Source organism: Sesamum indicum, linkage group LG11, assembly GCF_026168435.1.
Source record: "Sesamum indicum cultivar Baizhima isolate 11 linkage group LG11, ASM2616843v1, whole genome shotgun sequence".
Taxonomy (NCBI): domain Eukaryota; kingdom Viridiplantae; phylum Streptophyta; class Magnoliopsida; order Lamiales; family Pedaliaceae; genus Sesamum; species Sesamum indicum.
This window is the reverse complement of record NC_142667.1, coordinates 11,263,854-11,290,673: the sequence shown is the minus strand read 5'-3', so window position 1 is coordinate 11,290,673 and position 26,820 is coordinate 11,263,854. Positions and strand designations below refer to the sequence as shown.

The 26,820-nt window shown below is 33.3% G+C and overlaps 2 protein-coding genes across 2 annotated transcripts; both read left to right on the top strand.

Moving 5' to 3' along the window:
- Positions 1 to 5,793: 5,793 nt before the first annotated feature.
- LOC105173682 (vanillin synthase, chloroplastic) lies at positions 5,794 to 9,354 on the top strand. Its single transcript, XM_011095530.3, has 8 exons — positions 5,794 to 6,053; positions 6,152 to 6,273; positions 7,125 to 7,240; positions 7,515 to 7,588; positions 7,702 to 7,966; positions 8,388 to 8,519; positions 8,728 to 8,863; positions 9,061 to 9,354. The coding sequence occupies exons 1-8, from the start codon at positions 5,857 to 5,859 to the stop codon at positions 9,096 to 9,098; spliced, it is 1,080 nt and encodes a 359-aa protein (XP_011093832.1). The 5' UTR covers positions 5,794 to 5,856; the 3' UTR covers positions 9,099 to 9,354.
- Positions 9,355 to 10,826: 1,472 nt separating this feature from the next.
- On the top strand, positions 10,827 to 25,713 carry FIP1 (FRIGIDA interacting protein 1). The gene is made up of 14 exons (XM_088875528.1): positions 10,827 to 11,210; positions 12,345 to 12,436; positions 12,524 to 12,628; positions 14,716 to 14,765; positions 15,703 to 15,769; positions 17,989 to 18,061; positions 18,871 to 18,926; positions 19,324 to 19,420; positions 20,942 to 21,026; positions 21,310 to 21,372; positions 23,806 to 23,865; positions 24,810 to 24,902; positions 25,216 to 25,278; positions 25,359 to 25,713. Exons 1-14 carry the CDS (start codon positions 11,155 to 11,157, stop codon positions 25,476 to 25,478), a joined length of 1,080 nt encoding a protein of 359 aa, XP_088731654.1. The 5' UTR covers positions 10,827 to 11,154; the 3' UTR covers positions 25,479 to 25,713.
- Positions 25,714 to 26,820: the final 1,107 nt, after the last annotated feature.

Sequence of the window (26,820 nt, the reverse complement as noted above, 5' to 3'; positions counted from 1 at the left end):
CAAAACAATAAAAGTGTTTTTGTCTATTAAGTATTAAAATTACATAGTTCAATTCAAAAATCTTATTAAGAGCTTATTTTGGGGTCTTATAAATCCTACACAAGAAAAAAGTAGTATTAAACAACAATTTTAGAAGGGTTAATTACATCTTTTCATTCGAATTATGTCTGCTTTTACATTTTGTCATCTTAATTTTTTTTTTATCAACTTACTATTTCAATTTCGTGAAAATTTGTACTTTGTCATATATGGCCTTTTACCAATCGATTTTTTTGCCGGAAACACACCACATGCAGGCACATGTGATATTAAGGGCAATGTGATGTGATATTCTTTACATGTGCGTGTGCGCTACACATAAAGTTTTTTCAACAGAAAAAAATGATTATGTATGTGCAAAGTGCAAATTTCACAAGATTGGGATGGTAAGTTGACATTAAAAATAAATAAATTATAGATGAAAAATATAAAAAAAGCATAGTTCGAATAACAAAATATAATTTATTCATTTAAAAAATTTATAAACTCTTAAATATCTTATGAAAACTTTTGAAAGCCTATCCTAGAACAAGTTAAGCACAATTAGTTTTAAGATGTGGAACATGTCAAGTGTCCTGCACAACTACAAGCAGCTTATTGATGTCCATAATTAAAACTCACTACTCCAACCTTATAATTGATGATGACTTCCAAGACCTCGCTAGTTTCTTCCTCAACAAGCAGCTTATGAATTTAAAGAACAGGCTAAATTACAATCACCATTTATAAAATTCCGCATAATTATGATTATTTTTTTATTATTTAAAAAATTATAAATATTTTTTATATTTAATAAAATTATAAAATCCTTAAATAAAGGTATGAAATTATTAATTTTACCCTTATTGTATTTTTTTTCTTTGTTTATAAATAATTAAAAAAAATCAGACAGAATAGATGTAAAAATTTGAAAACTTATAAAAAAAAATAGTCATTTAGTCCATAGGAAAAATTTAAAAAAATTGAAAAATAAATAAAATTCTAGTTCTTAATCGACAATGACATTTTGGTCAGTTTACCACAAAAATAGATAAGAACCTAATGAAAACTAACAGATTGAACCAATTATTAGACAAATGTTAAAATTAAGGGGTATTAGTAATTTTTAAACAATGAGGATTGTTCTTAATTATGCCTAAAACTCAGGGGAGATTGTTGTAATTTAACCTTAAAATAAAGAGCAACTTTTTTCTTGGGTTCCACACTTGTCATTTAACTTTATTATAAGGTTATATACATTTTACACCCTTACAAATATGTCATCCTCATCAATTACCCCTTAAATTAAAGAAATCTTCACTTACTCTCTATCTCTGAGATAATTCTTTGAATTGTAGATAAATGGACAAAAATGCCATTGCTATTAATAATATGATATATTCATTTTAACGTCCTCTATAATAAAATATATCAATCCATATGACTTCAAATTTTATTTAACTATGTTGTTAATAATTAATATCGGATTGCCAATGAGGCCTAATTCAGTTGGCATAGCTGAAGCCCCATAGTCTTAGAGATCATAAGTTCGAACCCCACCATGTGTGTAGGAAGTTGTCTATTGCAATAGTAGGTGTTGTTGAGCGGGATATGATGATTGTAATAGTCTTAGACTCTTTGTTAGACATTGATATCAACAGGAATACTTGTAATTGTAATCAATTTATTTTAATTAATAATAATTCATCGCTCTTACTTCAAAAATTAATATTAGATTAATATAAATTAATTAGGTACAAAATAATTATTTCATTTGATTGTATAAGTAGTTGTATTAAAATTAGGAAAATGAACAATATTTTTGTCGTTTTTAAAATTGTGTTTCCTAACGAACAATATTAAATTCATTTATGTTAAAATTTGCTCGACTGTTCATTTAACGTTAATTAGGCAATTTTGCGAGAGATTGTTCGTTTTTTCATTTCAATATGGATATTTATACAATCAAATTTTACATAATTATTTCGTAATTAATAAATTTATACTAATTTAGTATTAATTTATTAACAATGTAATTGAATAAAATTTAAAAGTTAAAATGAATTATATATTTTACTGTCAAGGAATTTAAAATGAATATATTATATTATCAATAATCAGGGGTATTTTTGTCCATTTTCATTGAACTTAAATGATTATCACAAAGACATGGTGTAAGTGAAGATTTTTTTAATTTAAGGTGGTAATTGACGATGGTGACATACTTCAGGGGTCTAAAATGTTATTAATCATTATATGATACTACAAATCAGGCTTGAATAAATTTTGGATCATGTAATTTTGGTACTTTAATTTTTTTATCCTTTATCTTTCTAGGTTTGGAAAATAATCCTGTAATTTTTTGATACTTTGTGATTTTGGTCCTTTCGGTACTAGATTTTGTAAAAGTTATCGGAATAAATAATGTTCCTCCCTCGATTTTGACATTTTTATCCTTCATCTTTATAGCAGTTACAAAAGAGTCTTATAATTTTTCGACATTTCACAATTTTGGTATTTCGGTGCCAGATTTTGCAAAGTTATCGGAACAAATCGTGTGCCATATTATTTTCTTTAAAAAAAAAATCGTCTATATTGACAAAAGCGAACTAATCAAAATAAATGCCTCAATTTAAATATGAGGTACACATAATTTATTCAAATAATTTTTGTAAAATCCGACATCAAAATAATCAAAATTACGAAATATTAAAAAATTATAGAATTTTTTTACAATTCTAAAAACTAAAAAATAAAAATATCAAAATACCAAAACCATTCGACCAAAAATATATTTAAGCCCGACAAAATAATTAAGAATTGGAATTCAGAGGACTCTTGTGGCTTTGTCAATTCCTTCAAATGCTAAAATGTGGGGGGTATGATATATACTTTGGGATCTGAAGTTGACTATTTCCAAGTCCTACACTTCACCCTCATTTTTTCCCCTCGCAATTGACCTTCAAAATCATGCCAAAAAAAAGTCAATTTCAAGTTTTAACAAACTGTTGAAATCTATTTTTTGTCCTCAATTAAAAGGGCAGAGTTAAAACATTCTAATCCTGTTTATTTTATAATTTGGGATGAATATACGATGAGTGGATGATAAATTATTTGTGGGATGAGAGTGCGTTGTAAAAATTATAAATTATATTTAACTTTAAATTATTGAATTATGAATAAAAGTATGATTCTTGAATATAAAATAATAAGGATGGCGACCAGGTGAATCTGACATATTCAAGACATGTCCCACTTAATTTTAATCAAATTTGAAACTCGTTCCATTCTTTCACGACTCATTTCTACTATACTTGGATTCAAAATTCACTCTATCCATCTTAAAATTCATACTGGACCTGTCGAACTCTGGTCCCAAATTTGTAAAATTCGATTATTTATTTATTTTGCTTCCATTTATTTATATATATGTATTAAAAAAGGAATCATTGTTTAAAATTTAATAAGATATTATTATGTTAAAATTATTTTACAAATGAATAAAAATTAAAATTTTTAAATAAATGAATTGTATTTATAAATATTATACAACGGGTCCAAAAAGAATTTTGGGTAAAACTGGAGACTGACCTCAAATCAGACCAAGTCTGTAAAACTGAAGCCCAAAATCAGACCCATTTGAGACAACCTGGTTTGTCCAATTTTGATGACAAATGAGTAACTGGAATTGGATGTCCAAATTTGAGTTGATCCAACGGCTGCGATTCAAATTATTAGTGACATAGTGCTGGATTGGATTGGACTCATCAAGCAAAGGAGACTGGAATGCAAAACTCAATTTTTAATGGAGACTGGAATTGGTAAGAGCATTTGCGACTGTTAAAGCTTTTTTGCAACTTTTGACATGCGAAAATATTCAAATTAACCCCTGTTTTTAATATAAATAACATAAATGGCATTTAACTTCAACAATCAAATTCCACTTTAAATAAATTATAATATTTAAACTTTTATTATATTTTTTAAAATTAAAATACATTTATTACTATTTATTTTATAATAATTATATATTATCAATTAATATTATTATTTATTTTCACAAAATTTTTAGTATACTGTTACTTGATTTATATAAATAAATAATTATTTTTAAATATCAATATTTAAATATAAATAAAATAAATAATTTTTTTTAGTTTTAATATAATATATATAGACGATGACAATCGCTATCGTCGCATATAGATGGCGACGACGATCGTCACACCGAGAAAGGAGAAGGGGGCAATGACCCTTCTCTTCCATTGCCCAAATATGTGGATGACGCCTCCTTCTCATTATCTGGGCAACGACGATGTTGTTCCATTGCTTGAATTAGGGGGCAACGTCGTGCCCCCTTTTGTTTCTTGGAGAGATGGCCGTGGTCGCTATCTAGATGAGACGGTGGCGATTATCGTCGTCTGTAAATATAGATATATTATATTTATCTATTTATTATTATTTTTTATATATAATGTTATAAATATATATTATTTGTTTTTATAAATTTATTTAATATGAAATTATAAATTCAAAATAATTTAATATGAATTTTTTATCTTAAAGAATTTATGCTCCGAAGTTGCATTCATCTAACACTGATCAAACGGTTATGAAAATAAGTAAGGGCATAATGGTTCAATCGTTCAAAAGTTCACAATATTTTAGTATCATTTAACAGGGGTGAGTGTGCAATATTTTTTAAGACATGAGGGAGTGTTTAGCTTATTTTCTTATCATAAAAGATTTCTTTTTACTTTTTTCGCAAAAACAAAGGGAGGGGTTTTGCATTTTACCCACTTCTTTTTTTAGTACAATGGGGATAGGGGATGACGATACCTGAGTTTGAATCCAGAACTCCCTCGTTCAACGAAAAAAGTAATGTCAACTCAACTAAATAATTAATTTAAATCCAAACATGATATATTGCCAATAGGATTAATTGCAATTGCACAACTAAAAAATAAGTCTCAATCTTTCTTATAGTGTGATTTTAATGCATGTTAAAGTTTCTAACTGGCGAAACCAATCTTTAACTAAGTTGAAACCTCAATCAACTCCGAATTGCCACTGAATATGTCACATAACCTGATCAAAATATGGGACTGCTTTATGCGTAACAATGGTGTCAGGTGACGCTCACACCACCGAGAATTACCTCAATCTCAATTTAAACGAATCGAAATAATATTTGGCGTCTGCCTCCTATTACCATGTATATCGAGTAGTTTTTGCTTTAATTTGTGACAAATCATGCTTACGAAGTCGAGTTAAATTTTTATTTTAGAGTTGATTGAACCTGACAGCATACATCCCTAATTCAAATTATAATTGGAATTAAAAGATAATTGATAAATTGGGAATAAAAAAAGTATGGGGATGAACTTGTGATCAAGGTCCAGTGCAAAGTTTAAAGTTTATGAAAAAAAAATTATGAATTTAAGTCCTATGAATAATGAATATTAATATATTTTAATAGTAATTATTAATTTATTTTAATTAAGGGAAAAAAAAAGTAAACAGAAAAAACAGATTCAATCCAAACCATAACTATCCTTCCATGTCATCTCCTACGTCATTTCCAACAATTTGTGCAAACTCCTCTCTTACTCCCATTCGTCAATCTCTACATTCTTTACCTGTTCCACTCTACAACGCGACAACGTCAAACAGATTGCAATCACACATCTCGCGATCCCAGGGCCAAGGGAGCAATACTAGTGGGGCACTGGGGCCCTCCCCCTCGACAAAACGTAATAGGATAAAATATCTCGTTTTCCACCAATATCTTTTTGCACTGTTGTTCTGCACTCTGCAGTCCCCAGGAAGAGAAGAAAGATGATGGCTCCGGTTCGGCTGCTGCTGGTCGGCGTCATAATCGCCTTCGCTGCGGGCACACGAGCTGGATCGGAGTTCCTCGCTGGTGATAATCCGATCAGGCAGGTTGTCGATGGTTTGCACGAGCTCGAGGCTTCTATTCTGCGGATCGTCGGCGACTCGAGGCGTGCTTTGTCCTTCGCTCGTTTTGCTCACAAGTAAATTTATTTCTTAATTTGTATATATATATTTTAGTTTTCTAATTTTTCATTCTGTACTGTTTTGGTATTCATGATGATTTTTTGGGTGTGGAAAGGTATGGGAAGGGGTACGAGAGTGCTGAGGAGATAAGGAGGAGGTTCGAGATTTTCTCGGAGAATTTGAGGATGATAAGGTCGCATAACAAGAAAGGACTCTCCTACACTATGGGAATTAATGGTAAATTTGTCTTTCGTTAGTGTTGTTTTATCGATCATCTTTTAGGTTCTTCATTTTTATACAGTAACTATAGTGATGATTGCTCTTGTCCTATGGTTGACTTTCGGAAGGTTGATTTTTAGATGAACCAGACCTCTGTAACTTTTGATATTTTAGCTGAAATAGTGGTCGGTCATTGATTTCTTGATGTAATTTGCTACTCCCTCCATTTACAATTAGACAGCCAGTTGTTGCCGTTGACCAATCAACTTGATTGTTTGGAATAGCGAACACTTTTGTTAAATTAAAGAGTATTTGATTAGTGAACACTAGAGTTTGAAAGTTTTATTATGTCACAAATAATCAAAAATCAATATGATTGGCTAGTTGAAGAATTCAGTGTGCTGGTTTCGTATTGTCCGATGGAGCACTGATTTGTGGATGAAGTCAGTCCTAACTTAGGCAGATTCAGGTTTGTAGTTATATGTGTATATATGTATTGCTTCACTTCTTTGTACCTTTGAATTAACAGAAGTACAAAAATGAACAGTAGTATGCGATGAAGGGGTGCTTAGAAAGTTTTCTATAAATGAATTATCTTTTTTTACTCGAGTTTGTGAATGAATATGTGATTTTCGCATGCTTGTTGCTCGAAGATAAATTTTCTTGTTCACCAATATCAATATATGCTAATGAATGCAGAAGGCATGCAAACTTGAGTAGTTGTAATTGATCAGAGCATGTCCATCTTCTCGAATCATGCTGAATACAATTAGTAATTTCTTGATTATTAAAGACATCAAGTTAATATATAAGCTCTTTGAAATGTTAAGTTCCTCTCTGTCCTTGACAATGGTCATAAAATGAAACAGAGTTTACGGACATGACATGGGACGAGTTCCGGAGGCATAGGCTGGGTGCTGCTCAAAACTGCTCTGCCACCACAAGGGGCAATCATCAGCTCACTGATGCCCCCCTTCCAAAATCGGTACTTATGGTTTTATCCTCAACTTAGTTCTTGCTGCTTAATATGTTGAAACATGTACGGTGTACCTCTTAGTTTCTTTTCATGCTGCAAATATTCATAGGGTTTTGTAATTTCTAGCATATATAATCTTGTTCATCCACTTGATCTTTACACAGAATTTTAAGAAGATTCTATTTTTTTTTTAAATAATACTTTTGAACCTACTATGAGGTATTGTTGACCCAAAATGCTGTTCAGTTACTATTAGTATCTGACTTTTTACGGTGGATTTCAGAAAGACTGGAGGGAAGCGGATATTGTTAGCCCAGTAAAAAATCAAGGTCATTGTGGTTCTTGCTGGACATTCAGGTATGATCAATTTGGTTGCACTAGTGGAGATGAGAACTTATATCATATAATATTGCTCGTATCCAGATGTCAGAAGAACCATGCATGGATCCTAATGCTTGTGATGTTTACAGCACAACTGGAGCACTAGAGGCAGCTTATGCACAAGCTTTCGGTAAGGGAATTTCCTTGTCCGAGCAGCAGCTTGTTGATTGTGCCGGTGCATTCAACAACTTTGGCTGCCATGGTGGCTTGCCATCTCAAGCCTTTGAGTACATCAAGTATAATGGTGGGCTTGAGACTGAGGAAGCATATCCATATACTGCCAAAAATGGTGTTTGCAAATTCTCATCTGAAAATGTTGGTGTCCAAGTACTAGATTCTGTCAATATCACCCTGGTAAGATGCTTGACTTTATTGATTTCCAGTCTCAACCTAGAATTGGTATTTCTTTGCATCTCCCATGGCTTTGCATGAATTGCATAGTACTGTACAAAAGGAAGCAGGTCATGTATTGTTTCTTCCAACTTGTCAAAGTTAACTTGCAAATCCCAACTTGTTCAAAATTCAAGATATTGTATATAGCATATTTTTGTACCGCATTGCTTTCAATTTAGCCTATAACAGCTGAATTTGTCAATATAATTGATGTTTTGTGCTTAAAAGTGATGTTCTATGGAAAAACTAAAGAAATTCTCTCAGTAATTTTGTTTACGAGATTAAAAACATTGTTCTTTAAGACAATAGAAAAAACAAGGGAATATAATAGCCGTGTACACAAAGCTGAGATAGTTTTGTTTGTTTGCTCATGAAATCACAGGGTGCTGAGGATGAACTTAAGCATGCTGTAGGATTTGTTCGACCTGTAAGTGTGGCTTTTGAGGTGGTTAGTGGATTTAGAGCATACAAAAGTGGAGTTTATACCAGCACTACTTGTGGCAGCTCTCCAATGGTGAGTTTTGCCATATTACTCTCTCTAGTGCTGGAAAATGACCGACTCGTGCAAATAAAACTTGCAGAGCCGCTTTAGCATCTAGTGTTTAGCATCTGGGGAAAAGGGAAAAAAGGAAAAGAAAATGTTTATAAAGAGAATAAAGATAAAAGTATAAAAACTCTTCTTCATGATGATGATTTTCTCACATTTGCTGGCATGTTTGCAGGACGTAAACCATGCTGTTCTTGCTGTTGGTTATGGAGTTGAAAATGGTATCCCATATTGGCTCATCAAGAATTCATGGGGAGCTGATTGGGGTGACAAGGGATACTTCAAAATGGAGATGGGCAAGAACATGTGTGGTAAGTTTTCTCAAAGTTCTAATTTTCACTTGTAATGTCATTTTAAACATCATACGTAATCGATCAGCCTGAAAAACTCTAGTAATTTTCTCCGACGAATGTCTATTTATCTTAGATGGCTGACCAACTTCATTGGTGGGTCCAAATAATGTACACCATTGTTCAGTGAACTCATAGGCATAAGTTTATTATTGCAGGTGTTGCAACCTGTGCGTCATACCCCATAGTTGCTTAAGATTTCTTGAAAGAAGTTAGAGTCTCTCAGGGGAATACGTGGTACCAAACCCCCGTCCTCCAGTTTCAAATGCAGTAGTCGTCAAAGGTTTCCTTCAATGGCCATGTTGTGCAAAAGTGGTTCAAGATTGTTGTACACAATAAGATCTAGGTTGAAGCTATCCACACGGTTCACGTGTATACCAAAAGCCCTTGTAAATTAGCTTATTAATTGTCTGAGGTAACATCTTTCAAGTTATAATAAATATTCTTCAGTCTCTTGTTGTTGCTGGTTTTCTGTTTGATTGTGATCCTAAAAAAGAACGTTCTTCTGTAATCCTGCCCTGTTGGCTCATCCTCTTTTTTTCAAGTCTTGTTAATTTGCATGCCAAAACTTAGAAATTCATTGACTATTGCACTATACAATTATCAAGCAATTGTCGCTCTTACAAAATGAACAAAAATACCAAGGACTTGTGTTTGAATTTTGTCTTCTTGATTCTCAACTATTGATTGCTTCTCTTGCTAGTTATTGAGTTGTATCTGTTGTTCCAAAAAAAATAGAACCAGCATTTTTTAAATTATTAGTTGAAATAGATATGCTGTAAATACAAGATCTGCAAAACATACAATTATCAGAATCATACTAAGAAAATTTCACCAATAGTTGGAGATGATAATGCATGTATTAAATAAAGAGTGAGGTAGCAAATCTCGACCTGCAACATGAAGGGCTAATATTTATACGAAATACCTAAAGATTTTATGTGCAACTTTTACCTAATGTATGATCTATCTAGTAAGCAACAGTAATTTGTACATATTAGAGTTTTTAAAAACTTTCAAGACCTAGATAAATATTCCCACTTCAATATTCATGTTAAACACACCAGACTAATAGAACTTTAAAATTAAAAAATGATTAACAAACGGGGAATGGATGATAAGGTTATCCAGAATAGTGGTTCAGTCCTAGGATTAGAATACCAAATGTTGAACAATTGCAGAATCTTAATTTAGCACAAAAGTCATCAGCCAGTGTCCAGCTTTGTTTCCTTATTTTAGTGAAAAGTTCAGCCCCACCACTGCATTTTGAAATACTGATAAACTACTAAATAAAATAATTAACAATTAACTAAAAATACGTACCAATAATCAACAATTATGAAGCAAACAAACACTATTCCTCATGACTTGACTTTTAATTTCTTTAAATACTATTTTTTGGGCCATTGACGAGGAATGTTCCATAATTAATGTTGTTTTATGTTTTCCGTGGTCGTCTTTTTTCTTTCCACCCCATTATTTTGTTTTTCTTTATAAAAAAATTGAGTGATTTTAACTTCAATTACTACTACTAATTATCATCTACTTTGTAATCTACGAGATATAATATCATTTTGTAGTAAAATATTTGTATAATTTTGGGAATAATTGACGATTGATGAAATCTAGTAAAATACCCATACTTATATTAATTTATACTAATATAGAAAAACTATATTTTTAAACAATGATTTGTAATATAATTGCATTAAATCTTTTGTTGTATAATAATACTCTTATTTTAGTTTTATTTCTTCTTTATTTTATTTGAAATATGATGTAATAAGTTATATGTTTTATTTTTATTTATAGTATAAAAATAGGGACGAAGTGCCTTTCAAATTGAAATTGGGGGTACAAATATGTTAAGAGATGAATCGTGTTATGCAATACAAATAAATTTACGTTAAAAGTAAATAAACAAACTTTATTGGACAAAATTAATCAATCAGTTCTTGATCTAAATCCCCTGTTGAAGACAAGGGAGAAATGCGAGAGTTAACTGATTCCGAATTCTGCCAAACACGGTCTGGGACTTGAAGAGAGAGAGAGAGAGAGAGAGAGAGAGAGAGAGAGAGAGAGAGAGAGAGAGAGAGAGAGAGAGAGAATAGTTTCCGCCTGGGAAGAAACCGAGAAGTGTGTCGAGGTAAACAGTGGGCTGACCGCAAATGAGCTTGAAATCCGCTGAGGAACCATGAATCAGCTAAACAAGTGAAGAGAAGAAAGGGAACGAAAGGAATCTCTCTTGAAAAATGTCAACTGATAGACCCTCTTCTTCGTTCGCTGCATCCCCGGATGAAACCAATCTGTGAGATTTCTTCTCTTTGGTGATCGTAGGTGGAAATATATACGTAATTCTCTGGTGAATTTATCTTATAACTTTATTTTAAGTCTTTGGGAAGTTTTTTGTTGTTTTATGTTGCACTAGATTTTCGCTAAGTTTGCTGGGGTGGGGTGGGGTGGAGTTGATGAATTGTGGTTTAGTTGGGATTAGGATTATCTAGGTATGGTTTTTGGTCTATGGAGTTTGTGTTGAATTACTTAGTTGTTGGATGCTACCGAGAATGTGTAAAATTGTGTAGACTGGGATGCTTGATTCTTGAGCTTTTGCAGCAGTTTTGATTGAACTCTGATGTCAAAATGATAATTTTGCATGCCTGGGTATATTTTTATCTATGGTATTTCTGAAAGTGCCTGATAATTTTGCGAGAGTGAATTTGAAAATATAACCTGGAATTAACTCAAAATTGCATTCATTTATTTCCATATGTGGCTTAGCTGGGTGATTCGGTGGAAGATCTCCTGAAAGTTAAATTAGGTTGCATCGAATTTTCATTTTCAACATCATTTTTGTCTTTTTTAGTCTTTGTTTATGAGTCCGAATGTTCTCTCCAAGAATGTTTTACATCTCAGAAAGCCAAGAGTTCTCTATCTCTATCTTTTGCCAGGAAAGTATATATATTGTACATAGCACAAACATAATCAACAAGTACCGAAACTACACATCTTTTAAGTTGGTGGGCTTGTCTTCCTTTAGTAGTAACTTTGTCATTGTTAAGTTGAAAATTGCCTATTCTTGAGAACTTGATATAGTCTGGGGAGTTGACCTTTGGGGTATAGTTTCTGATCCACTCTTGGGTTAAGAATTGTGATCTTAAACAAAAACAATGTCAAGTGAGTGCTTTTGGATTTGCTGGACTATGTGGACGGATGCCTCTCACACTTTCAACTATGTGGAGAAGCTTACTATATGGTTTAGACCATGTTGTCAATGCTCCTTCACCTCAGAATTTTGTTTTTGATTCCTGTTTTTAACATTGTGCTCATTCACATGTTTAATGTCTTTTGGAGTGGGCTGCAAAAGTCTGTGCAATTATGTTTTGCACAATTAGTCTGTTTTTAGTCTCTGTTTCTTATGATGATTTTGCTACCTTCTATGTAGTTTCCTTGACATACTGCAAGAGGCTCCTTTGTTTGGTCATCGGAAGCGTACAAGGATCATTGGGAGTATCTTTTATTGTCTTTTATTGGCACGTCTTTTTTTCCCTTTAGTTGTATCTTTCGGCCATCATACTGGCAACATAATTTGGTGAAAGCTGATTGTTATTTGACTCTAGGCAGGTTATGCGATTTTAGCTGTGGGAGCTACATGGATACTTCATACCTTTCAAGAATTAATCATTCTGCTACTCTGTACCTGTGATGTCATTCTTTTGGTTGCCACAGGTACTCTATTCACATTTTTTAATCTCTTTAGCTCTTTCTGCTTTCATATTTTCTCTTAAATTCTTATGAGGTTTAGATCATACCTGATCTCTGTCGAAACTTTTGCACATAGCATAAAGTTGGGCATTGGTGATCTTTGTAGAGTACCAAGGTTGTTTGGGTTTAAGTTTATGTGCATGATGAAGGCCGACAATGATAAAATCAAGTTGATGAATTGATTTATAATGAGACAGGAATTCAGTTGTTTTCTGTGATTCTGAACAGTAGAATAATATTATTCAGTTTTGGAGCTTGTTAGGATGCGCGCTCGACAATACAAATTTTTTGTCGAACAAAGAATTAGAGTGCTGACGTTTTAGTAGAATGAACTGCATTTCTAGCTGGTCAAGAACAGTGAAAACTGATGAGAAGTGACTGCTTGACCCTCACAAGAGCTGGAATATTTTTAAGGGTTAATTTCATCTTGCCCTTTGTTGTAACACACTTGTAACACACATTAGGAGGGTATCTCCTTCGTGGTTTAATTGCGTCACTTTTCCCCTTGTTCATTATGCCTGAATTACAACATCTTCTGAAACATGCCTTTATTTAAAAATCATCCAAAAAGAAAGAGAGAGAGAGAGAGAGAGAGAGAGAGAGAGAGAGAGAGAAATAAAAACTAGAATCCCCTTGTTACAGCCACTGCACTTGACAAGAATTTAAAATGTGAAGAAGATTTCTTATATGTTGGGGTTGAAGTAACTTTTCCTTCCTTTATTTCCTTTTCTTTTTCTCTCATCCTCTTCATTCTTGTACAAGGGGAAGATTTCATAACTCAATCATCATTTACTGTAAAATACTTAAATTGAACAAATGGAGGAGCCAAAGTGACGCAATAGATAGATGAAGGGATTACTCTCCAAATTCAAGTGGGAAAGTGGATTAACCTGATTCTGAATCAAAATATAAATTTGTGTTATGATCAATCTTCAATTCTAATAAGATAAGACATGTATGTGATCTCCCACAGGAAATAAGTTTAAAATTCTAAAATTATATTTTCCATAAGTCAGTTCTAAGACTTATTATAACCTTTCGATAAATTAATTCTAGGAGACTAGGACCTATCTTGATGGCTAAGAACAGTAAATACTACTTAAATGACAACTAAAATTCTAATTCAAGACTTATGAGCTGCTCTCAAATACCGAAGTAAACCCTAACCTAAATTATCTTGACGAGCACAGATTATAAAGCCTTAGTTAAAAATGATTATGGTGTTGGACGTTGTATTTACTTTTCATTAGTGTTCACCTGCTATGACAAACTAGTGTTAATTTATCCACAACAGCTGGTAGCAACTTGTAGATACTTTTGAAATCTAACTCTCAATTTTCGGTTGGTCTTGGCACCAAATTTGTTGAATACCTTAGAGTGACAATTGGTGAAGTGCGAAGGTGTCTTGCTGTGAGTTGGTTTAATTAACAGCTAAGGTAGTTGATCTGACAGGATATCCTAGTTAATGCAATCAAAGTATGTTGCATGCATATGGCTGGCAAAGTTGCAGAAACTATATGATACAAACATGATAGACAATTATAAAAAAAATGAATAAATTGATGATTGACCTATCTAGAATTTCCAGTGATTCAAATTAAGAATATATGATATTAATTTGGATAACAGAAAACCAATAAAAGTTCAATTTTCTAAAAGAGAAGTATACTAATTGGATCACTATCCCATGGTTCTGGTTAAGCGTAAAATTAAGTAACATGAGCAAATTCTAGTATATTTACCTAATTAATAAATTCTTTAACACCTGCAGACATGATGTTCTATGGGATGTTTGTGTGCAAACACGTTTTTCGGCAGATGTGATGTATGTATAGCAATAGCCGTAGTGTCTGATTTATTAGACATGTTTTTATGTATATTGCTTGGGACATAAGAGTGAATAGATATGGTTGTGTTATCTTGATGCAGGTAAAGATAGAACAGCGCACTAGTTTTTTATTTGTTAACGAGAAAACTGTGATGTGCATATAATTGTAGCTGGACTTTGATGAACTGTTATTCTTACTAATGACAGCTAGTACCATTTACAGGCATATTTCAACAGTATCTTGTTTACCAAGTCAAGAAGATACGGCTACAGGTATTTAGTTGCTCTCTTTTCATTAAAGTAATATCATTATCCTCTTTGCTGTGAGGGATCTTGTTAACATCCGTTTATCATTATTTGGAAATAGAATTTTGAAATTGAAGATTGAATGTTCTTCATTGTAATGCTCTAGAGCAGAAAATACAAAGTTCTTGTTCAATCCTTTTAGCAGTTGAGTGTGCAGTCTGTACCAACAGAAATCAAAGAATTACTTCCATGAACAAGTTTTCTGATATGCATCTGTGCAATGCTATATTATCCAAGAAAAGTAAAGTTTCCAGAAGCTTCTCTTTACTATTTTGGAGTTCCTTGTAGGTATCACAATATTTAGATGCTGAATGTACAAAAATTTGATTTGGAGTCTTTGTTATGGATGCATAAACGTATGCATTTAACATCACATGAATGAATTCCCCTGAAGTGGTGAATTGACTTGCTCTGCGTTGTGTGCTATTGTATGACTGAAGTTTGAATGTCTATTGATTGAGGATGTTGTTGGAGAGGGCTGGAGATTCTGACACATGCATTTGCTTAATTGAAAGAATTGTACAGTTTTAAGATGTTAGGGTTGACAAAACAGTTTGCTGAAATATATGAAAAGCAATGTCAAGGAATGATATAGTTGAACTTTGACTGCGCATCATAGACAAAAATAGCAATTATGTTTGAGATATGGGTTTTGGCTTCCTAGTCAGATCCCATTTTTCAAAGAACAGTATAAAACCTAATGTAGCTACTTATGGTAGTAAGGCATGAGAAAGTAAATACTGAAAACCTTGGTTATGAATTTTGACTTCATCATGCAATGCATTGCCAAGGCTTAGCGAGGAAGAAGCACGTTACCTTTCATATATTTTTTTTTTTACTTTACTGTGTTTATGATTTATGATATCAGTGTGTTGGAAAATGATATACACTTTTGATTTTGTAGGGTTACTATGGTTTCAGCCAAAAGTTGAAGCATATAATTCGCCTACCATTTGCTACTATTGCATATGGTATGCATATTTCCTGCCTGTGCATTTTTACATAGAATTATTAATTTGCAGTCAATTGTTGTAGTTTATATTATAAATCATCAGGTAGTCAATAAAACATATCAGTAATTAATTTCTAACTCTATTAAGTATAATTTAGTATCTTAATATTAAAATTCTTTTTGGAAGATGTCCTTATAGTAATGAAGGCAGTGTTTTTGAATTTCCTGCTTTTATGTGTAAAAATACTGAAGCTAATCTTGTTGTGCCAAATTCTTCTTTAATTAAACCCCAGACTTACTATAAGTCTCTTTGTCTGTCGTCCTTGCCCTTTTGGTCTTCTAGCGAAAGTTCTCTTTTCCTTTAAGCTCCATAGCACCAAAGCTTGCTGAAAATATTTTTGTTGCCATGTGGTTTTCTGTTCTTGTATAAAGAAACAGCAAGATGGTCAAAGAAAGAAACTGTAACTTGAAGTTGAGCTTAAAATTATGGCAACAGTTAATTGTTTGGCTGTTCCATCTTAGAATGGCTAGATATTTCTGCACTCAAGAAATTTTGGGGCTATCTGTAAGAATGTACTTGTTTACCCACCCTCTTAGCTTTTTGCAGATGCAGAATATGGATGAAATAAGAAGTTACCTTTGATTTATGAACTTGGTCTAGCACACTTCAGTTTAAGAAGTTAATATCCTGTTAGTTGTACTCACCACGAAGTACTATCATGCCTATCTGTTTCCTCTTATGTTTTCTTTTCCACTTTACTGTCTTCTCCCTCCTTCTGTCATTGCTACAAGCCACTTCATTGCTGTTGTTGTCGTTGTTGTCTCATAAACTGTGAACCATTGCATTACATTACACATTATCTATTTTGCAGATATAATTGCCAAACAAGGACCTATGACAGAATTAGATATTTCTAAATCCCTCTTCAAAATCAAAACATCAAAAAGGCAGAAATAAAATCAAACTTTTGGAAAGTGCTTTGAGACAGGCCCTAAGAACTCAAGATGTCATGTGTTGAACAATAGACACGCACAGTGTATAATGGTATTGTTCTCAGTGATGCAAATGTTGCGCTTAGGAATCGCTTCTTTATGGTATCATCATATTACTTATAAATTAAGGTGAAACGGGAGATGGTGACATTTATAGGAAATTTGTGGTTTCTTTCTAACCTGGAGAAAATTTTTGAAAAGCAGAAAATTGTCCTTTTAAGTCTTAAGTTTCTGTTTCGCACTTTGTAGCATGTATGATTTAGAGAGAAAACAATATGCAAATCTAGTTCATGGTAAATCTTTACACTACATTACTTGGAAAACTCTAGAGAACATCCCTTATAATTTGTTTTCCCATTTCCAAACTTTATCCCTTATAATAAGTTTTACCATTTCCAATCATTATTTTTATAGGGGAGCTTACATGATCTAAACTTTCTTTGACTACGCTAATTGGTCATTCCTTTCTATGAATACACCTTTCAACATGTTGAGATTTTGCTGTGAAATTACCTTTCGTTTTTTCATGTGGAGCATTTCAAACGAGTAGTGCTATGTGCTCAAGATGAGTTAGGTCACCAGGTGCCTTTTGTTGGCTTCTCGTATTATACTACTAGTATCATGTAAGATGCACTAAGTTAATCTGCTTCTATGTTATATTTCTTTGTTAAGGTTTTCATCAACTTGTATTTGTTGCAAGGGTGTCTATTAATCTTTTAGCAGGACTATGGTGAAGAACTGAATCTGAGAAAGCAGCCTTGTCTACCATAGAACTTTTTTTTCTCTACTCACAACTTTTTCTTGTCTACCATATAACAAATTTGTATCAGCTTGCTTGTTGAACCATTTAGTAGCTCTGCTCCTAAGATGGAATATCCTAATATCCTCCAGAAATTTTGTAGTTAGTCCATTATATTTGTTCCGAGCCTAAAATGGAAAATATCTTCTGTTTAGTTGACTATGCTCTATATCTTGAGTTTAGTTGACTATATTATTCGGGATAATTTTTTGACTTCACCGGAAATAGAGTTGATACATTCCATTAGATATTATTTTATGCTACAGCTTCATGCATACAACATTATACTAATGTTTTGTATCTAAATTGCTCTACATTTATGGTTTTACAAAGTTCCATGCATCTCTTGCTGGGTTTATGGTTTCCTATGCTTATTATGCTGTCTACAGACTAAGAGAAGTACAAGAACTTCATTGAATTAGGATGAACTGAACTCTTTAATGCAGGAACTGCTGCGATGCTGCTTGTGATGTCGTGGAAACCCCATATCAGTATTCTATCAATTGCTATGATGCTCAGGTCAACATAGTAAAATCTATTCTTGGCTGGTATCTACTGTGGAACAATTTGCATGAGGTCACCTACAAATATATTTGTTCTGGTGATCTGGATATAGGGAGTTTCTCACCGCTCTAGGCCCTGAAGAGTTTCTGATATATCCTAAGAAGTGCTCTGACTTTAGTTAACATCATGTTTTGCTCACTGCCTCTATGCCCAATATGCTAGAGTCATTTTTTATTAGACGTAGATGGATAAGCTTCAAGTAAAGTTGCACATTCACATGTGTTGAAGCTGATAGTGTTTGGTCAGTCTTAACTGTCAAAGATAACCCAACTTTTCCTATGGAATTCCCTGGAGTTTCTGGATTTAGACCTTGTGGAGTCTGCCATCTTTAGATGAGGAAACACTGTCATTCTTCAATATGACCGCACAAGACTTCAGCAAATCTTACACTGACTTATGTCATGTTTCTGCAGTGAAAATGGTAGTTGAGCTTAGGCTCCAAAGAAGGAGATCAAGTGTATGGAGCATGCACAGTTGAATTAGCTTTGGTTCATTTCCTCGCATGAATTGCTTCAGCATTTTTTGTTGCTGCAACTGAATTTAATTCACTATGAATAATACTTGTCTTGTTGTCTAATCATGATTAAGCCAGCAAACGACAAAGCTTAAATTATTTGAGCTTTCTGCATCATTTGATGCCAAATTTGTTTAAGGATGTCTTTGAGAAATTAGTTTAGTCTGCATCTGATGTTCGAAGCTATTATTTGATCATTATAAGGTGATTGTGATCTCATGACTTTGTGGGCCCCTGTCGATTTCTGCAGAATTATTATGCTGGTTGAAGCAATATGTGCTGGTTTCTTTATGAGTGTCTATATCGGTGAGTTTTATTGTCAAATTATATTGTGGAACTGAACACTGCATTATCTTAGAAAGTATTTCAGAAATGGGGATACTTCTGAAAAGTTTAAGTTGTTACCATTTCTTGTCTCTTTTAGCCTTTGAGAATAAAATTTTTATTGTGGTTTATTGTAATTTGAATAGAAGTTTACCCATCATAGTTTGAGAATGTGAGTATTTGGTCAAGCATTCACATCTGAGAATAGCCACTTCATGCAATAATTAAAATATTTTAACATAATAATGTAGTGATAGCTTGCATTTTTTTGGACTGTAGCTTCTGAATCTAATATTGGTGATTCAAAAAGTTCCAATTTGTTACTTGAGAGACTATGAATATGGATTATGGAAATCTGAAAAAGCATTTTGGATTGCAGGTTATGTGCACCAGTACAATTCATTGGATTCACAGCCTGACGTTTTGAACTCGCTGTACTCTCCACTGCAACAGTCAAGTTCTTTAGAAGGATTAAGGTAGTAACTTCTCATGATTTGCATATCAGTGATACTGGTTTAGAATCAAAGCTCAGCGTTATTGGACTTCTCCTCCTGTGAGCTCATTTTATTATCAAAAAGTGTACTGGTGATATCAATGCAGTAACTAGTTCAATTTCTTTTTAGTGTTGTACCTCTCTTTTGGGATGTTTGAAAGGAAGACAATGTTTGAATGGCCAAAATTCTATACAATCACTATAAAATTACTAGGACCTATGGTGTTAGAGACCGGGGATGGATCCAGGATTGGAGTTCTGGGGGGGACCCGAATAGTTACTAAAAGTTGAATTCTTTTTAAAATTGATGTTAAATAAATAATAAGGTCTGTACATAATTAAAGTTCAATTATACATTTAAGAGCAAAACTTATAACATAAACCAAATTAAGAGAATTTAAAACTTGATATAAAGTTTTTTAAAAGATTTTCACCAAACACTCTGTTAAGATATAAAGGATTAACAAGCTTAACTAGAGATGAAAGATAACAATTTAGGCATTGATACCTAGCAACACATAAAAAAAGACAATAATATTTTAGTTTTCATGTATCTGGTAAAATTGGGTACTTAATTTGCTGAATAGTATTTGCAGAAGCTCACACTCACACATATATACATACATATTTAATTAATAAAAAGAAGAAGACAAATCGTCCAAACTAGTTTTTTAATTAATTTAAATCGACAATGATAATTATACTTCATTATTTATTTTATTTTGCACTAGCAACTTGATTGTCACTTTGGAGGGCCATGGCCCCCTCTAGATCCGTCCCTGTTACAGACGCAACAAAAGTGGGTCGTTTGGAAATGCACCTTGATCATGCATCAGACAATGGCCTTATTAAACGATTTTAACTTTGTTGGGTGAAGCCTTTGAGAAACATGGATAGAATGTTTCTCATGATACTTGCAGCTAGAAGGACAGTCATATAACGTAGGATGGAGCTATTCAATTGCTGAGTAATGTTGCCTGCCTTGTATTTCATTCAAATTCACCAGGTTAAGTGCCTTGGTTGAGTTGAGAACATATGAGAGGCTGACCCCAATTCATTCCTACATAAAAGTAAATGTTACCAAGAGTAAGGAAAGATAAAACTTGCAATCATGTTTCCTTCACAAGATTTCACTTGGAATTTCAATTGATTCCCTATGATATATCAGTGATGGTGACTTTATGTGTTGGAGTGTATTTGTTTTACGATTTCAACAAAGTGAAGATCATTGTTCGTTTTGCTTTACTTTTATTGCATAAATGAAGTTAATTTTTCTTTGTGCTGGTATATAATTTACATTCTATTTCAAGATACCAGAATTTGATGTCATACTTGTCTAGAAGGATATTCTTTGTAAGTGAACTCCTATTCTTTGTAAGCAAAAAATTGGTTTTCTATCGAGCAGAATTACTGATTATCCTGATTAGTAATCATAGCACTTTGTAAGTGAACTCCTATAGTGATTCTTTTATATGGATGTGCTGACATTTTTCTTTTATACTAGGTACCATGATGGTGGGCGGCTGTCTGATCAACAGATGGCCTTGTTGCAATATCAGAGGGAAAACCTCCACTTTCTCAGTGAGGAGGTATCTCATGACTAAAAACTTCTAAAAATTCTTGTGGGAAATTCCGTTACTTTGTTTTTAATCTAGAGACAGGGAGGACACAAGTTTTGGTGGTTCATTTTGTGTAGGATGTAGCTTTTGCTTGCTTAGTTAAGATTTCATGCAAGTCCCTAATGGCCAAGTGCATCATACTTTTATCCAATCTTGATTGGGTAAAATGGATGGATGATATGTAGCACTTGGTAGCAAAATAAGTAATTAGGACATTCTCTGTATAACTTCGATCCTTGTGCTTTTCTTGTAGATTCTTAGATTGCAGGAATGCTTAAGCAAATATGAGAGATCTGATGATGGGAGCACACCTCAGGTAATCATCCTCCTTGCTAAATATAATTGTGTGTGACAAGTTCTTGGCACCTTCTGGGCTGAATGAAGAGAATGTTGATTCTGTTATGTGCATTTGCGCTGTATGGTATATAAGAGAATAAAGTTTGGCAAATACTCGGGGTTTCTAATTATATCGAATATCTTAGTGAAATTTCATAAGAAATTAAAGATTTAATCAAGTGAATATATGAATATTTCTACAACGGGCTTTTAGTTGTATCTGATCCTATGCCAGGCAGTCTGAATACAAATGATTGGGTTTTGATACTTAACGCAGTTTCCCTTGACTGGCCATTATGTTTTGATAATAGTACTCTAACTAAATATTCCCGGCTGAGACTTATGATTGGAACACCGAGTCAGAGACTACTGGAGCAGCGGGCCTGGGTGCTGGCCCCGCCCTCAATCTTCTTTTAGAATTACATAATCCTGCCAGTGAGCTTTACATAGAAGCAACCAGACTCCTGTTGTCATGGTTCTATGGCTCTCAGGTTGGATGGTTGCACGTTTAAAATGTGTGCAGCCTCTTTGAAGGCCTATGCTGGCGATAAGGTGAAACCTGCAAACTCGTGCCTCTGTCTCTCACTAGGAGCGGTTACCCTCGTAGCATCCCATCTTCCGATGAGAAGGGTTGCTATAAGTGGTGTGATGAGATCTGTATTTCAACTTGGTTGATCATCCAGAAAGATATCCAAAAGGCTGAATGGGTGGCAATTTTTGTCCAACACGAATTGATTTTTGCAATTTATTTGTGTTATTTTAAGAAATTTTAGTTATTTTTCGGCCAATTTGGCCGCAAAATTGCATGTGAATTGCACATGGCCCAATTAAATTAGGGATTCTAGCTGGAAAATGACTAAAATTGCCAAAATTTTTAAAGTTACAAGACTAAATTGCAAAAATCAATCCGTGTCGGACCAAAAACGCCACCGCCAAAGTTACAATACTAAAATTGCATTTTTCCCACTAATGAGTATTTTATGTTAATTGCACTTGATTTAGTAATTTTATTAAAATTTTAGAGCTTTTTAGCATCCTATATAGGCATATCCATAATTGGATGGGTTCATGCTGATTGATAATATCTACCAATACATATTATTCTCCGAGTATATATGTATTGCCAATGATATGAAATGATATTGTCGAGATATGATTGGTTGTATTGGGATGTCATCAGTGACATAACATCATATTATCACGAATACTATATACATTAATGAAATTTAGACTTCTTTTTAAACTCTTAGTGATATGATTTCCTTAATGCATTATTACATGTACAACGAATACTCTCTGATTTCATTTGCTAATTAAAGAACAATGTTTCATTAATTTTATTCTAAAACTTCTTCATATGTGCTAATTCATGGGGAAAATGCAATTTTTTTAATCTTGTAACTTAGGGGGGCGGCATTTTTGTCCCCTGAGAATTGAATTTCGCAATTTAGTGCTGTAATTCCGCCGAATCCCCAATTTAATTAGGTCATGTGCAAGTCACATGCAATTTTCTGGCCAATTTAAACAAAGAAAAAGACTAATTTGCCAGAATTTTTAAAGTTACATGACTAGATGACTAAATTGCAAAAATCAATTCATCCAACATAAAATATAACCCCCTGCCCCCAAAAGTTTCTGGACTAAAAAATTGCATTTTCCCAATTACTCAGATATGCTGAGTTCTTTTTATTGCCACTTCAAATATTATTGTTGTTCATACATAATATATGATTGTCAAGTTAAAAATTAGAAGAAATAGAATCACATAAAGGAACATCCTAAAGCAGCCACATTAGGTGTTAAATTTTCAACTTTCGTCTTATAAACAGCCTCCCAACCCTGAAGGCCAGGTTTTGGTTATGTGGCATCTCTCAAAAGGTTTATTGTTTCATTATGCCGAACAAATTACTGCATTTAATTCTTTTTTGCAATTAGATCAGGTCCCATTGGTGTTTACAAAATTGGTGAGCGTGAAGTTTGGAGAATAGATTAGCTTTTATTTGGTTATCTCAAATGTTGGGTTCCATGCGTAAAGGAGACTAGTTGCTTCAAGATTTTTTATAACTCGTGGATCTATTTTGTTTTTCTGCATAGTTGGGAATAGTGATGTTTGTTACTTTCACAAAGGTATTGTTGGATAGCCTTCCCTTTTAATATTTGAACTCTTGAAATCTCAAAGTCGTTGATGACTGGACTTTGAGCCATTGATAGGATAGATACACAAGCATCCGTTTCCCTCTTTGCTGTTTTACTGATGATGCTTCTGTGTATCCAAGAAGATATATATTATGCAAAACATTACTGATGATGTTTCTGTTTATGCCATCATTCTCTGTTTTGCGTCCTTTGAGCCATGGGCTTTTTTGACACAGATTTGAAAAATAAATAATAGTAGATTTGTTTGATCTTCTAGGTTGATCTTGCACATTTGTTAGCGGCTCGTGACCAAGAATTACGCACACTTTCAGCAGAGGTGATACCTGCTCTCTTATTCCTGTCAGGTGGTGTTTAAAGTGTCGTTTTCTTCTGACTAATGCATGCAAAGGTTTTCAACTTTTGAACTATTTCGTGCTATGTTGTTCCACGTTTCCTAATGTTTCTATGTATATATGTCTAGCCTATGTCCGTCTTGATGGCAAGTGTTGGATTGTTATTTGTGTCGCTTATAAAGTAAGCTAATTCTGTTGGTGGGCCTTTCTGAAATGATTTTTATGGAAGTCCTGGCGATTGTTTCTTGTCATGTTTTTCTAAGTTGTCCCCATAAATACCAACTGGTTTTTCAGATTTCCAGACTATTTGTTTGTGTAGAAAAATTCCCCTGGATAAGCCTGATTTATTTTTTCTAGCTGGCCTCAAAGTATCATGATCAATTCAGTTTTGTGTTGATGGAGGTTGATGAACTTAGTTCTTGCATTTATATCTTCAGAAAGAGTGTCTAGCATTCACGTAGACCTCCTATTTAAGAATGTGCATATAATGCTATATGTCCTTGAATGAAATTTAAACAGGTGACACATCTCATCTGCTACTTTAGGCTCAGATATTCAAGTCTGGGTACTTCGAACAACTTCTTCTTTTGGTAATAGACTTTAGGAAGTCACCATTCTAATTTGGTGTGCAAAAAACTTATGGAGAGAATGTAAAGTTCTTTGACCTTCTTGTCCTATGTGTAGTGTAGATTGTTGTTTTGTAAAACTTTTCTTCTCTTTGCATTAGTGTTCTTGAGCATTTAAACTTTGGGTACCTAAAAGATTTGAGTATAACTCAAGAATCAAACCTGATGTATTGTGCTCATGACATGTTGTTTTAGACTCTCAGATCATCTGATAAGTCTCTCAACTTTTCAGTAGATCTTGATATTCTTGGAGTTTTGGCCTTCAGTTTCTCCAAAGATGCTGAAAAGTTTTCATGTTGCAGATGAATCAGTTGCAGTCTGAACTAAGGCTTGCTCGATCTTTGATTGCTGAGAAGGACTCAGAAATTCAACGAGTTCGCAATACTAACAATCAGGTAAATTTGGCTGATTACATTAACATCCGTAAGTTAAACCAGAGGTGAAAGCAGAAAGGTGAGGTGTACGAACAAGGCTTTTAAAGACATTAAAAGGTGCATCTTACTAGGAACATACCATTATCTTGGAACCATCTATCATAAGGGTCAGATTGATACTAGAGCATAGCATAATCTTGCCTCCATCTATTTTAAGGATCATATTAGCTTCAGGTTAGCTGCCCCCAAATAGTTGCCTCAAGGCAAAGAGCGCACATTGCTTCACAATGTATGTATACAAGTTCTTAAGTCATGATTGTCAATGATGAAACAGTATGTTGAGGAGAACGAAAGGCTTAGAGCTATATTAGGCGAGTGGAGTACCACGGCAGCCAAGGTAGTTTATCATGTTTTCTTGCTTCAGTTTTTGGAAATACATCTCTCACAATTATACTGACTTATTTTGCCGGATTAAAGCTGGAGCGTGCCTTGGAGGCTGAACGCATTTCAAATTTGGAACTTCAGAAGAAAATTACAATATTGAAGTCTCAAACAACACAAGAACAAGTCGATCCCACGCTGCAGATGGACCAGTAATTTCCCAGTGACTAGGAAGTTTGCATCTTGTTTCTTCGGCTCTGAGGTGCATTTGATTCTGGATTTCCATTCTTTGTATATTTTCCTGCTATAGAAGCACGTAGATGAAGACAGATAGATAATTATTATGGAAAGAGTTGGTGAAAAGAAATTGTACAGGAATTGAGCTAAAACTTGCCTTCAAAGTCCTTGATAGCTGCTTTTGGTACTAAATCAAAGAAATGATTTGTCTAAATACGTATAAGGATGGTGTTCGGCCACTAGTTTGCTGTAGGGAGCTAAGAGTGGAAGCTTCATCATTTAGATTCATAGCGTTCTTAGACCACATATTGAAAATTAACAATATATTTCAGAAGATGGTAAGTGCAATCATTTTATAAAGAATTATCTGTACCTGCAAGAAAAACATAATGCCCAAATTGGATTTAGTCAACACTTGAACTAATTATATGGTAAGTGCGACATACTTAAGAGTAATTAATGTATAATTAAGAAAAAATGACCAATTATATTATATATATATATATATATCACATGTTATGATTAATTTGATTTGATCAAACATGATTTGAATAAGAAGTTTTTGAACGAAGAAATGAGTTAAGACGGCAGGACTGATGAATATGAGATAGGGTAAATCGATAAGAATAGAAGTAGGAGATATGAAGGGTTAAATTGTGAATTCTATCAAATGGTGTTTGGATGTCTTCTTTAATATCTCTTGGTATTTTTTCTTCAACCAGAATAATATGCCATTAATATTAACATGTTTTTGTACTCTATTATTATTGTAATGGGGTTGTTGGTGTCCTCTTGTAGTGTTTATATATTGTTTTATTTTCTATATTACACTATTCCAGTTTGTATTTTTCTTATGCTACTATTTTTAATAATATTATATTTTTCAAATAATAACTTTATAAGTTATCATGAACTATAAAAAATTCATAAAGCAAAAGAAACAATCCATCTCATTTAAAAATAATTTAATTTGATAAATCATTAGTCTTATTAAGAATAATAATAATAATAATAATAATAATAATAATAATAATAATAATCACTTGTACATAGCCTAGGAACAACACATGGACCAAGGACATCTCCTCGCTGAATTTGGATCGACTCCCCGTTTGTTCAAGTTGAAGACGCTTCTGTTGCATTGCTCTCGAAGTTGACACTATGAGATGTTTGGTTTCTAAGTTGTTGTCATTTTTTACTTTTTAAGTGTGTTGGGATGTTAATGGTATCACACATTAATCTATTTTTCATTATTTCACTATGAATTTTTTTAACAATGTCGCCATACTAAGAAAAACAGATGAGCAAGTACATGTGCTTT